At 38.1% G+C, this 14,274-nt stretch overlaps 2 protein-coding genes across 2 annotated transcripts in view; both read right to left on the bottom strand.

Annotated features, from left to right (window-relative positions):
- The window catches only part of LOC123705268, an 80,895-nt gene extending 80,746 nt beyond the window's left edge, over nt 1-149 (bottom strand). Inside the window, exon 1 of the mRNA XM_045653980.1 lies at nt 5-149. The gene's annotated coding sequence lies outside the window, so the exon portion shown is untranslated. The remainder of the gene's footprint in view (nt 1-4) is intronic.
- A 1,308-nt stretch (nt 150-1,457) lies between these two features.
- LOC123705200 (casein kinase II subunit beta) lies at nt 1,458-13,642 on the bottom strand. The gene is made up of 8 exons (XM_045653893.1): nt 13,520-13,642; nt 13,209-13,284; nt 13,014-13,116; nt 12,480-12,579; nt 12,029-12,120; nt 11,354-11,543; nt 10,481-10,581; nt 1,458-1,600 (listed from the first exon to the last, which is right to left on the bottom strand). Exons 2-8 carry the CDS (start codon nt 13,278-13,280, stop codon nt 1,569-1,571), a joined length of 690 nt encoding a protein of 229 aa, XP_045509849.1. The 5' UTR covers nt 13,281-13,284; nt 13,520-13,642; the 3' UTR covers nt 1,458-1,568.
- Between the last annotated feature and the right edge of the window lie 632 nt (nt 13,643-14,274).

Genomic DNA, 14,274 nt, shown 5'->3' with positions numbered 1-14,274 from the left:
CAACCTCTTTCGTCGTCTGATGTTCGGGTCCAAAATTGCGTTGCAATTAAAAAATCAACAATCACAGAACTATTATGAAACACTATAACGGCACGTTGACAGTAAGGCGCGGAGTTGCGGCGCTGAGCGACGTGCGCGGGCGCTGACAGTTCGACACAGACTGACGATGGAACAAGATTATGCAGTGAACGTAATGACCTTCCTGCCCACAAGCCTGGCCAAAACCTCTTTTCCTTGTGACTCCATATAGAGAAAATGACATTTATCAAAAAAAATAAAAGAGCACCAGATTTGCCAATGCTTTTAATACCAAATGAATAGAGCGGATTGTAGAGCAGCGAGCTTTTTTCACAGTTACACGAAGTCTGAGAAAAACAAATATTTTCTGTTGGAGTGTGATCGATATTTGAGAAAGGAATCAAGATTTCAGATACCGGGATGTTTATTTTTCCAACTACTTTTGAACTCGTCAAGCTTCATAAGCTCTACATGCTAACAAGAAAATTGTAAATAAGTTACTTAGGTACTTACTTTCTCTTACTGATCTTCATTTACCCTTCAATTCTTCATCCACAATGACCTTCTAAAATCTGCTGCGCCTTGCTGGTTTAACACCCATGTTAAATTGTCTGAAGGTAGAGTTGCCTTTAGAAAGAAATCGTCTCTATAACTTCGCCTATAGATAATAATTATCTTCTTACTCATATACCTACCACGGCATAGTAGGTACTGAATGAAAAGAAAAGTAGGAAAGTTCCTTCTGTACTCATGATAAATGATAACATCTGTTCATAATCCGATACTCTATTTAGGGCGTTGCCTTTTATTACGACCCTATAGAGTAAAAAAAATAAATAGAGAAAAAAAACAAGGGCTGCTCTATAACGCCACTCTGACCGCCCCCTTGGTACAGTGGTTGACGCGTGAGCGTAGAACCCTGTACCCAGTAGGTCCTGGATTCGATTCCCGGTGGAGACGAAGAAAAAAAAATGTCTCGTTCTGGCAGGACACAGAAGGCTGATCACCTACTTGTCCCTAAAGAAAATTGATCAGTGAAACAGATGTATAATATGTGCATTTGCCCCTTACCCCTCTAGGGAACATGGGACTTCACTTTCTAGCCACTGCTTTTCTTGTTTATATTTTCTGTGAAAAATCTCGTATTAATAGCTCTACTTTTTATATTATCAACTAGCGGTCCGCCCCGGCTTCGCCCGTGGTGCATGTTTACGTTTTCTCCCTCATGAGAACCATCCTCATACTTCAAGGAATATAATAAAAAAAAATGTTCGAAATCGGTTCAGCTATTAGCGTGATTTGTGCATAGCAAAACATTTGGCGTTTCGTTTTTAATAATATTTTCCAAAATTATCTACAAACCGTAAGTACTCCGTAAAATCATAGAAACTCTCACTAAAAACGTTCTTAAACTGAGGATCAACATTAACAACCCAAAATAAACATAAATAACTTTATTCCAATAAAAAACAATCTCATAAAAACTAACTTCAATAAATATTAATTATTGTTCTTTGCTAGCGTTACCGTTGTTTTCTTGATAACGTTATTCATTTGGGGAGGTTTGCTGCCGTCTTCGTCTCTGCAGCAAACAAGACACTGTTAGCACAGATTAATTAATATAATACTATACTAGTACTATATACCTAGCATTAGGTTTAGGTTAGGTTTTTTTCTTTTAAGCTATTGCATAGCTTCTATCGCGGGCCTTGAGCGCGGGGACCGAATCGAGAAATTCCGTAACAAAAAACCTCACGCTCCCCACTCCGACGGGCGGAGGTGTGGCTTGAAGGCATAGCATGCAATAGCTTTGTCACGGCAGTCCCCGAGTGCCACTTGTCTTTTTTTTTTTATTCACAGATCTAAAACATAAAATTTTTTATAATTTTTTTTTTTTATTTAATAAGGAATTGAAAAATACTACTTTATATTATAAACCATAACTATCAAATACGCTAAAGTTTTGGATAGCAATAGCAAAACGCAGCGGTTACTTCAATATAAAAATAAAAAATGTTTAAGACCACTAGCGCCATCGCGCGGTTTCTCTCGTAGGCGAACCAGCGGGCGAAATCTATATAGCTCATGTGTTTTTGTAGTACGTATAATCAAAATCCGTTCAGTGGTTTTCGTGTTGTGTTGCGCAATGTAAAAAAAAAACCGTTCAGTGGTTTTCGTGTTGTGTTGCGCAAAGTAAAAAAAAGAAAACAGTCATAAGAACTACGAATACTTAGATGTGTAAACTTAGGTACCTACAACGTAGAATTGTAATATTAAAACTAGCTGGTGCGTTGTGCGCGGGCTGCAAGCAGCCCGCGAGCCCCTTTTGCCCCTGGGTTGAAGCAATAGGGCAGTCATTTGAAAATATATTCGAATTTTCTGTCCATTTGTTACATCTGCTGACAGCGATTCTACAGTCAGTCGCTAATGCTTATAAATTCCCCATTCAAGTGTTTTCCACTCCGGGAGGCTGTCCACCTTCGAGGGAGCGTAGTGCGCGGGCTGCAAGCAGCCCGCGAAGCATCCCAGGGCAGAAATCTTCAGTCATTTGAAAATGCATTCGAATTTCCTATCCATTTGTTACATCTCATAACAGCGATTCTACAGTCAGTCGGTAATGCTTATAAATTCCCCATTCAAATATTTTCTATTCCGGGGGGCTGTCCACCTTCGAGGTTGCGTGGTGCGCGAGCTGCAAGCAGCTCGCGGCTCATCTCAGGGCAGAAATCTTCAGTCATTTTAAAATGCATTCGAATTTCCTTTCCATTTGTAACATCTGCTAACAGCGATTCTACAGTCAGTCGAAACTGCTTATAAATTACTTAATCAAATGTTGTTAAATTTTTGAAACGTCTTATCGATAGCGGGCAGTGACTTTTCATAATAAACTGTTCAAGAGTTAACCTAACACGCTCGTCGCTTCGCTCCTCGCTACCTATTTGAATATTTAGGCCGGCCGCTGCCGCGACTCGCTCGCTTCGCTCGCTTGGCTCGTGCGATAGGTAGTTCAAAAGTTAACCAAACACGCTCGTCGCTTTGCTCCTCGCTACCTATTTGAATATTTAGGCCGGCCGCTGTCGTGACTCGCTCGCTTCGCTCGCATGGCTCGTGTGGTAGTTCAAAAGTTAACCTTACACGCTCGTCGCTTCGCTCCTCGCTACCTAAACTGCTTATAAATTACTTATTTAAATATTGGTAAAATTTTTGAAACGTCTTATCGATAGCGGGCAGTTACTTTTCATAATAAACTGTTCAAGAGTTAACCTAACACGCTCGTCGCTTCGCTCCTCGCTACCTATTTGAATATTTAGGCCGGCCGCTGCCGCAACTCGCTCGCTTCGCTCGCTTGGCTCGTGCGATAGGTAGTTCATAAGTAAACCTAACACGCTCGTCGCTTCGCTCCTCGCTACCTATTTGAATATTTAGGCCGGCCGCTGCCGCAACTCGCTCGCTTCGCTCGCTTGGCTCGTGCGATAGGTAGTTCATAAGTTAATAAATATTTTCTACTCCGGGAGGCTGTCAACCCTCGAAGTAGCGCGGTGCGCGGGCAGCAAGCAGCCCGCGGCGCCGTCCTTTGCCGTTGCTATTCAATCACCCTTCCTACTATGGATATTTCCATACAAAATTTTCGAAAAAAAAAATTTCGCATTTTACCAAAAAAATTTATATGCCTGGAAGCGGACCAGGTTTTGAAGTATTTTTTACTTCGGCGACCCCGACCTACCTGTCACCGGTTCAGAGAGCCGTTGAATTTCGTGATGTATGGAAAATGGAAACCGGGGGTCGGAGAGAAATTCTGAGTATGCAGTTTTGTAAATCTGGCCGATTAAAGCACAGAAGTCAATTTTCAGACCGATCGTAAAGTAACCGGCGCCACCATCTTGCTTTGAAAAATTGGCCATTTTTGAAAAAAAAATTGCGTCCAATTTGAAATTTCTCGATTGCCCTGGTAGCGCCCCATCTTCCTGATCATTTTTTAGTTCTACACCCCCCACCTATCTCGCGCCGTTTCGGAGAGCCGTCGAATTTCGCGTTGTATGAAACTCGGAAACCAGCGATGGAAACTCGATTATGAGTATGCCACCTCAATGTGCGGCTCGATTAAAGCCCCTGTGCCAAGTTTCAGCGCGATCACACCAGCGATGGCCGTTTTAGAATTTGTATGGCGGCGGCCATTTTTTCCGCCATTTTGAATTTTTTTCACTATCTGTGGTAATTGCTCGAGGTCTACTCCAACTTTAGTTTGAGCACCCCAGATGTAGCTGCTACCGTTTGCGCGGGCCGTTGACCGTCTTGGAGAGATGAGGGAAAGTTTAAGATTTCGGATTTTTCTGGATATCCTGGGAGCTGGACGAGTACGAATGCGTCATTGGTGTATTTCTCCGTCGTGCCACCTCGTCTAAATTTACGTTTTTATGTTTGCGCCAAAAATGGAAAAATTCCAAAATCGAGCGTCCCACTGTGGCTCCCTGGTAGCGTCCCAGGGTGGTGATCATTTTTAGTTCCGGGCCCCCCAACCCAACTCGCACCGTTTCCGCAGGCCGTTGGAGTTTACGTTGTATGGAAGTTGGAAACGGGGGCCCGGAGCCACTCGAACGGGGCACCGATCGATTCACCAGCTCGAACAGAGCACGTGTGCCAAATTTGGGACGTAAGGATTCATAAACGGCGATTTTGGCAAAGTACGGCGGCCATCTTGTTTTCGCGAAAATCCCCATTTTTCCACCACCCCTGGTAATCGCCACCAGTTCCTAGCATTTTTTGTTCAGACACTCCCCCTCCAAGTGCCACCGTTTCTGCGCACCACCAGGGGTCCACTCGGTATTCGAAGGTGATCGAGATCGCTATATTTTTCCTCTGGTCACTCGGCGCACCTCTACACGATCACGTCGAAATCCCCCCCACTTTCCACTTAGTTTCCGAGAAAAGCGATGTCAGTCAGTCAGTGAGTGAGTGAGTGGTAGTGTAGCTTTATATATATGTAATTTACATAAAAATATACGTTCTATACCCCGCGGTTTTACGCGCATTACTCTGCTCCTATAGGTGTAAGCATGATGATACATAGCCTATAGTCTACTTTGATACATGGATTATCAAACGGCGAAATTATTTTTTTAATATCGGACCCGTGGTGCCTGAGATTGGCGCGTTCAGCTTTATAATATAAGTATAGACTAAGCATGTCGGTGAGCCGAAAACCTTTTTCCCTACCAATAAGTGTTGGTATTTGAAGTGTGTTCATAATGTGAACAGGCTGATAATAAGCGCTGCCAGCGCGGATTATCAGCAAATACTGAACTTGGTTTTCTTTTGGTTTTAAGTTTGGTTAAGATAGTGGCATATTCGTTTGGTTAAGATAGTGGCATAGCTGTGAATGTTACAAGCGCGTTACAGCGTTACTGCTACTTTATCATAACTACATATTAATTCAAAATGATGGAGTTAGGAGTGCACATTGCACGTGTATAAGCTGCCATGACCAAAAATTAAGATTTCCTAAATTCGATGATTATTCAATGAATGCATGAATGATGAGAATTATTAATTCGATGATGAGATTCTATTATTATATTGTCATCGCTATGATAGATTCCTTTAGGCTGTGTTTCCACCAGAGATGTGCGATTCATTTAGTTTGAAGCGATACTATTGGTTCGTTACAAACACGAATGCCTCGCTACGAATCCTCGCAAATCTCTGATGGAAACGCAGCCTTAATATCAAATTTAATAAGTGTTATCTGTGTTACCTACGTAAACTGTACGTATTACATAATATTATTATATTCAAAAAAATATAAATATATAAATAAAAATATGCCAAAAAATGTTGTGTGGTTTTATGAAACCACGGCAAAAGTGAAACTTTTTTTCACACTATAGACATTTAATTTAAATAAAAATTATCGTATTTGTACGATATTTTTAGTTAATTATCGTACGTATCGTGCGTCACGCGACATGCGCTACACAGACCAAAAAGTTTGAGACGATGTAATAAAAGTTTTACTTTAATTATATCGGTCTACCGAATATCTATTAAGAGCTAGCGCGCAAGAGCAACTTTTGTCTCCGCAACTATTTAGTCTCTCCCATAAACTCGTCGCTACGTGCGCGCACTTTCTTACTAGCCCATAGAGTTGATGGGAGAGACAAAATAGTTGCGGAGACAAAAGTTGCTCTTGCGCGCTAGCTCTTTCATGACATTTTAATATACCTACGAGTACCTACGTGAAGTATATTCCAATTTAGAATCCTTATCACCAATTTCAATATTTTACCCAAGGAAAGCATGCAGGATTTTGGTTAAATTAAAAAAAGACCACATTTCTAGTATTATTTTTATTTACCATTACGTAACCAGTACATTAACGTAAAACTTGTCGCCCTTAAACAAAATGCTTTCTTTGAGAGAGACAAAGAAAAAAAAATTGCTTAATAATACTAATATGTAACTTATATTTTACGGGTATAAAAATTACAACATCTATATCGTCAGAATTTAAGATGGATGATATATTAGCGAAGTGCATTACCAAGTTTTAAAACGTGAATTTATGTCAAAAACTTTCAATTCATAACCTAAAACACCGTTTAGTCCCAAATTGCCGTTAATAAAAATTTACTATCTGCTATAAAAACGACTCAAAAACATTTAAAATTCATCTGTAATGGTAGGTACGTTAACATCGACTTAAAAACCAATTAAATGAAAGAAAATTACTACTAATCTATATGGAAAATTTTGTCATCATTTAGTTTTATTATTCCTAACCTAATTAATCGATGCCGACTTTAAAATCAAATCAATAACTTCGACTCTTCTATAATTTCATTAAAACAATTATATTGCAGCCATAAACATACACACACAAAAATTTCGAACATATTATGTATACTGAACCATGCGTTATTCAGACATAGAGCGGCCGTACATGGGCAGCTCGAGCAGTTAACGGCATTGAGATAATATTACTACGTATGGAGGAGACACCACGAACAAAATCTGTGCGCCATTTTTTTGCTCTCACTAAGTTTTAAAAATTATTATCTAGTTAGGTACTTACCGATGAAAGTTATTCCTTTGCACTTTTCCGTATTATTTGTATTATTTGTGCAATATAACACACACGAAGGCATATTTGATGTGTTTCACTTTAAAACAAATAAAAAATGAGCGTACAGTTACGCCATATGGCGTATGTTGAGCGGAACATAAGTGATGTAGGCGGTGTCGCCTCCATATGTATATCTCAATGGTTAATGGCTGAGCGACGTACACGGACTGCTCGAGCGGTCGGTCGTTAACTCCTCGAGCTGTCGCTACAAACCGCGCAATTGACGGCTTGAAGCGGTCGCGACGGCTCGAGCAGTCCGTGTACGACAGTGAATGAATGTCTATAGTTAACTACGCGGTCGCGGCTTCAAGAGTTCAAGCCGTCCGCGTCGGTCTCAACTGCTTGAAGCGGTCCGTGTTGGCCATAAAGGCCTATTCAACTAGAGTGGTATCCGCTACCGCCGTGGGTAGCGGTATCGCGATGGCTACGCGATTAAATCCCTTACGAAGTATCGGTCAATTAAGGAAAGCTGGCATGTTCACAGTACTCACACTTATGCAATTTCACTTACAGTATGTTCAAAAATAAATGCGACTCTAGTTTCATTTTAGACTTGAATTGTAAAATGGGTGCGTTGTAGATAAATATATGCAAATGATATACACTGATACATAGATGAAAGCATTAAAGTAATTACAATCGTAGACATAGTGCTGTCACAATTATAGGCAACTACCACTAACAAATACAACATTAAATCCAAATCTAAGACACACAGTCTGCAGCTAACTGCATATTAGGTAAAAAATACACATATACATAAATCCAATTTTGACGGCAAAATAATCAATTAATGTTAAAATAAAACTAAATTTAATCAACTGTGTTTTGGCAAAGTTAAAGTTCACATTTTGTGATGCTACTTTCCCTTTAATTAGGTATGCCCCATAGTAACTTTATTGGGTTGAGTTCTGGATGGTACGGTGGAAGGCGCAATACACTATGTCCATGATCTTTGAGGATTGCATCACGTAAAAATTGTGTATAGTTTGGCTTATTTTTTTAATAATGTGGATAACTTTGATTATTAATTAGTAATTTGATTTTTGAAAAAAAAATGCCGATTTTAGTCAAAATTTATATTTTTCTAACAAGATCCTTATCATCCCAATTTCCACCTTGGTGAGAAAAATTGACATTTCTAATGAAAATGAACAAAAAATTAAATGATTTTATTAAATACTGTAAAATAGTATATAATTCTTCCATTTACTGTATCACAAAATTCTTCATAGATTTTTAGATATTCGTACTACACCAATTACATCACCCTGTATTTATAAACAATTGCAAAATATGACACATACATAGGCCGGGAGATACTGACACAAAATTTCGGGTCATTTGTAACAGAATGGCGGTTCTACAGAGGTCTTATTACGCAATGACAAAAAGAAAAATGATGGTCAGAACGCTGGTACCGGCGGACTAGTCGCGTGGGCGTAAGTCACACTCGTCGGATAAGTAAGACCCCTCTAGACCGCCATCCTGTTACAAATGACCCGAAATTTTGTGTCAGTATCTCCCGGCCTAACATGTGCAATGTGTAAATGTGTTGACGTTCCAGCTCTTCTTAATATACTTATATATTATAGAGACTCATATCGCGTACCCATCTGAGATCGCATACCGCACTAGTTTGAATAGGCCTTAAATTAGTTTTTTCTCTCCCCTATTTCCCACCTTTTAGTAATGCTGTCATAAAAAGATTTGGCCTATGTTCTTCTCGAAATCTTCTCTATTTATATAATATCAAACTACCTCCAAATCAGTTAACAATATTCGTTCATACTATTAGTATGGATTTAAATGCACCATGGATTTAAAAAGGAAGAACGATCATGAGAACGAACGAACGAACGAACGATATGGACAGAGTATGACTAACTTATGAAGTTGATTTTGCGTACTTTCTTTAAATTTTTGTATTCTTGATAGAGAATATACAAGCTATTTTAAATTTTTGCGTCAGAAATTTAAAGTTCTCTTTTCTTTGATTGAAATTATCAAGGGACTGTTATGAAGGCAGATTTGTAAATAGTTAAAATACGAAATGACTTCAATTCGATATCCCCACCTGAATTCTTTCCCCGTCCAATCAGTTTTGAATAAAAAGAAGACTACCTACTTTTTTCATTTGAAAAATAATTTTAATTAATTTATTTTAGAAAAGCAAAATGACACTAAACTTAAAACAAAACTACAATGGATGAAAATATTACTCTAACTAAATACTTTATATTGACGGTAGTTCCACAAAACTTTAATCTACTGTAGTAAAATGAATCATTTCCTAATGGGCCCTATTCACAAACGTTGGGCGAGTAGAGGCCATTGCGATAGTGTAGAGGGCCTAAATGTCTATGATCGGCCATCATTGTAGATTTTTATTCATAATCGCCGTAATGGCGGCAAACATCGACGATCATTTGTTGGGCCAACGCTGCCCATTGTGAAGAGGGCCATTTAGATGTGCACCATTGATTTAAAACTACAGTCAATAGCGCGTGAAGGCTTCAACAGTGGGCCAGTGAAGGACTATGTCTTTTTAAAACGCTTTTATTAGTTTTTATCAAATATCATTTATGAACAAAATGCCTATCAACGTGTCATTGCTATTTTTAATATAATTAAAAGTGAAGGTTGATCTTAAATCGGATCTCGTACTTATATTATAAGTGAACATAATAAGGCGTGTATTACAGAATCGTGTCAAAGATACGGTTCCCTTTAATGCCAAGATTTCAGGGAGTATTGTAACTAATCAAATTTGAATATATCCATATTATGTACCTTTTTGTTTATCATTCAAGAGTTCAAGAGTTAAATTCTACAGAGCAAAACTGATTAGAATTTTGTGTTATCAATCAGATTATTTAGCGACTATTTAATAACCACACAATTTAAATAATAAATGATTAGTTAATTATTTCAATTATTTAAGGGGTAAGTAAAACTTAGAAACAGAATTATTGAATTAAAGTATTTTTATTATCTAATGATATAAGAAATGGAAAATAAAAACTTCATTGCCATAATAAAAATCTATGAAACTGCAATATCGTGATGTATCCAAAACATAACCTAACTTTATTCCCTCATAAACATCAATCCGTCTCATTCGCTCTTACGACGCAAACATAAGAGCGAAAGAGACAACACCAACCATAGACAATCTACAATCGACACATACTATAGCATTGAACTATTCGAATCGAGCGCAACAATGAACCGTGAAAAAACTATTTTTTCTTCCATACATCAAGATTTCAACGACAATAAAACATTCCTCGTTATTATTTAGCTTTATTATCACAGCTAGGTGTGTGTACTAGCGTTTACCGTTGTTGTACGAGAGTGTACGCAGGGACGAGCGCTTGAGTCCAGCGGCCGCTTGCAGTTGGATCTGATAGGCCAGCGGGTGGATCTTGAAGCCGTATAGTCTGTAAACAATTATACACGAATCAATCCATTAGACTTATTAAACCGAGGAAATTCAAATATATTTTTAATTATTATCACGAGACGGGATTCGAACCCGCGTCATTCCGGGGGAACGCCTGACCATTCGGCTACCTACATTATTGCTGCTGGATCGTGATCAGATAGAGCAATCGAATTCATTCTGTCTTTCAAATTAGTATGTCTAAGGGACACATAATATATTTTCTAATATTTAAAAAAATATATTTATAAAACATTTGAAAGCCATAAAATATCTAATTTAAAAAATTAATTTGAATTAATTACAATTTACATGATAGTCACAGTCAAATTTTTTTTTTCTAAAATCCAGATAATAATGCCTTAACTTTAGGCAGTGTGAATTTCGATAATTAATTCCAAGTCTTGCAACTGATACAGAGCATGACGGGTCAGAATTATACATTAAAATAACATTAACAGTGAAATCTCACTAATCCGGCTAGTCAAAACCGAAGTGTGCCAGATTATTGGAATGGTCAGATTACTGGATAAAATTGCAATGCAGTACGTAGTGCGATACTCTAGTATCGAGAACTAGCTGCTCCGCACGGTTTCACCCCCGTGGCTCCACTCCTGTTGGTCGTAGCGTGATGATATATAGCCTATAACCTTCTTCGATAAATGGGCTACCTAACACCGAAAGAATTTTTCAAATCGGACCAGTAGTTCCCAAGATTAGCGCGTTCAAACAAAGAAACTCTTCAGCTTTATAATATTAGTATAGATTACCTGGGCACAAACTGCGACGTGGGCCGGTGGGGCCTATAGTCGGGGTGCACCATGAACACCATGTGCGGGAAGCCGGTGCCGAAGTAGGCGCCATCAGTGTGGTGGTGACGGGACGACTTCGGCGTGTACACGTCCATACACCGCGGGCAGTACAGCTTCACCATCGCCTCGCCGGGCACGTCTGACAGTCCTGTGGGGGAAAAATATACATTTGAATTGTAATGATATTTATATGAAACTAGCTTTCCACCCGCGGCTTCGCCCGTGCAGTCAAAGAAAAACCCGCATGGTTCCCGTTCCCGTGGGATTTCCGGGATAAAACCTTTCCTATGTCCCGGGGTAAAAAGTAGCCTTCTCTTCCTTCCTTTCTTGAGTATCAAAATATCTCTATACCAAATTTCATGCAAACTGGTTCAGTAGTTAAGGCGTGATTGAGTAACAAACAGACAGACAGAGTTACTTTCACATTTATAATATTAGTATGGATTTAGCTGGGTTGCACTGGTAAATAATTTTCGTTTTCGAGTCTAAATTAATTTAAATTAAGCTTACTCTAGTTCTTACTAGGTTTATAGCACACTTCAAAAAGCACACAACACACATACACAATCTACATAAAATAAAAGTATCAAAAATAATATGAAGAAGTATGGACTTCTTTTAAGTTTAACTTACCAATAGGCAGCATTGGCTGACATTCACAGTACACTCTTGGACAGTGACCAAAGTCACCAGTTTGGAACTTCTCTAGCATTTGACCAATTCCTCTGAAAGAGAAACAATTTTCAAAATATTAGAGCCTTGTTTAATTTCTTAATTTGAATCAAAAATGCAAAAGGAAGAAGTCAGTATGTACACACAGATTAAGTTTAAAAGCCGTACACGGACTGCTACAAGCAGTTGAGACTGACTGCTTGAATCCACGACCGCACGATGAACTAGACATTCATTCACTGTACACATGCCTGCTCGAGCAGTCACGACCGCTTCAAGCCGTCAACTGCGCGGTTGATAGTGACAGCCCAAGCAGTCAACAACCGACAGCTCAAGCTCAGCCGTTAACTGCTCGAGCAGCCCATGTCAGCTGCTCTAAAATCGTCCATAGATTTTATCTTAAGTTAATTACCTGCTAGTTAAAATATATCTGGCATGTATTAATCCATACAGCATTTCCGAGGCTTGCTCAACAAGCTCTGATTGATTTGGGTTTTCTTCCAATCCATCATCTAAAAATATTATCATATTAATGTTGTGTATAGTGACAAAACAATAAAACTTAAGCATCGTTTTAATGTAAGGACTAAAAATAATTATTGAGATGAGTGATATGAAAACTAGCAATATTACTTACTGAGTAATTTAGATTGAAAAGGTCTAAAGAAAACTCTATGATAGTATATTGTCTATTCCACAATAACATTTTTTTGTCATTAACTTTTTATGGCAAATGATGGCTAACTTTCTAAGTGATATAATATAACCAATACAGCATTAATCATTATCCAATTAAATATTTACTAGGTATCTAGTATGTTAAAACAGTACAACCTCAAAGCATATTATGACAAATAAATGTAAAACAATCATGAATACATTGAAACTGTTATTCAATATTATCCTAATATATCAACTACCTATATATACATTTAATTATTCTTACCAGGTTCTAAATCTAATATCATATCCAAGGCCTGTCTATAATGTGGTACTTGTTCATTGAGGCCTGTCAAGTTGAATTTATCACTTATATAGTCCTCATCCACCTAAAAAATAATAAATATTACACATGTACTCATATTTGAAAGCATTTAAGCAAATACATTTATTTACTCGACAAAAGATAAATCATCTATACCTCGCAAAAGAATTCATTTCCTCTAAGTCCGCAGAACCATGTAATCCACGATACCTCCTCCGAGCTGCTCATTTTTCTTAAAAATAACAAGTTTCTATTAGATTTCTTGAAGTTTCGGCATTAATCAGAATTTAATAAAACAGCAGGCGTAGAGCTCACAGCGTTTCTATGTTTTGACAATTAATATAACACCAGGTTTTAACTTTTTTTACGTTAATTGATGCCTAAAACTAACTATGGATAAGAAATTCATATTATGATTGACACACGTTTTATGCATATAAATTTAATTTATTACGCTAGAACCTCACCTTTTGGTACCTTGATTAGCCACGCTTGACGGGAGGAGATTCTGCCTCGGGATGAGGGAGAAATTTATTTTGATTTTGATGCTTGTTCGTGTTTCGTCTACATGCTTCTTGTCTATGGTAAAATTTCAAAGTAAAATTTTGGAAGCACCATTTAACGTGCATTTAACAAATTAAAATCTATCTGTGATTTATATTTTCTTTGGACATACATATATAGGCTAAACGTATATTTTATAGTTCTGGCTTACTTTTCGGTGTCCGAACACCGAAAGCATTGCTCAGGCATAGCACCATAAACCTCCATAAACCGTCTGTAATAGACGTACAGGCCAACGACGACGGCTTACTTTTAATTTTGAATCGGATTATAGGTCAAATTTTCCTGTATACTTACAGAAAATTAACAAAAGAAGTTTATCGTCTTGAAAAATTGCAGTATTAATTTTATTTATGTAGTATAAAAATTCCAATATCGATTATTAATACCAGAACCACCTACTCGATTAAAATAATGTTCTACTTTGACAACAATTACAAGCAATAGGTACCACTAAATTAAATATATTCGATGAATATTTCAAACTACTTAAGGCCCCGTTTCCACCTGCAAGTAAACTTCTGCGAGAACTGTCCAACAGTCTGTCTGTCAGCAACTTGCAAGTCTAATTCCGCGTTTCCACCTGCAAGTAGACTTGCAAGTTGCTGTCAGACAGACTGTCGGACATTTCTCGCGGAAGTTTTCTTGCAGGTGGAAT

Source organism: Colias croceus, chromosome 2 (assembly GCF_905220415.1).
Source record: "Colias croceus chromosome 2, ilColCroc2.1".
Classification (NCBI taxonomy): domain Eukaryota; kingdom Metazoa; phylum Arthropoda; class Insecta; order Lepidoptera; family Pieridae; genus Colias; species Colias croceus.
Note: the sequence above shows the minus strand (reverse complement) of the source record. Positions and strands in the feature narration are given on the sequence as shown.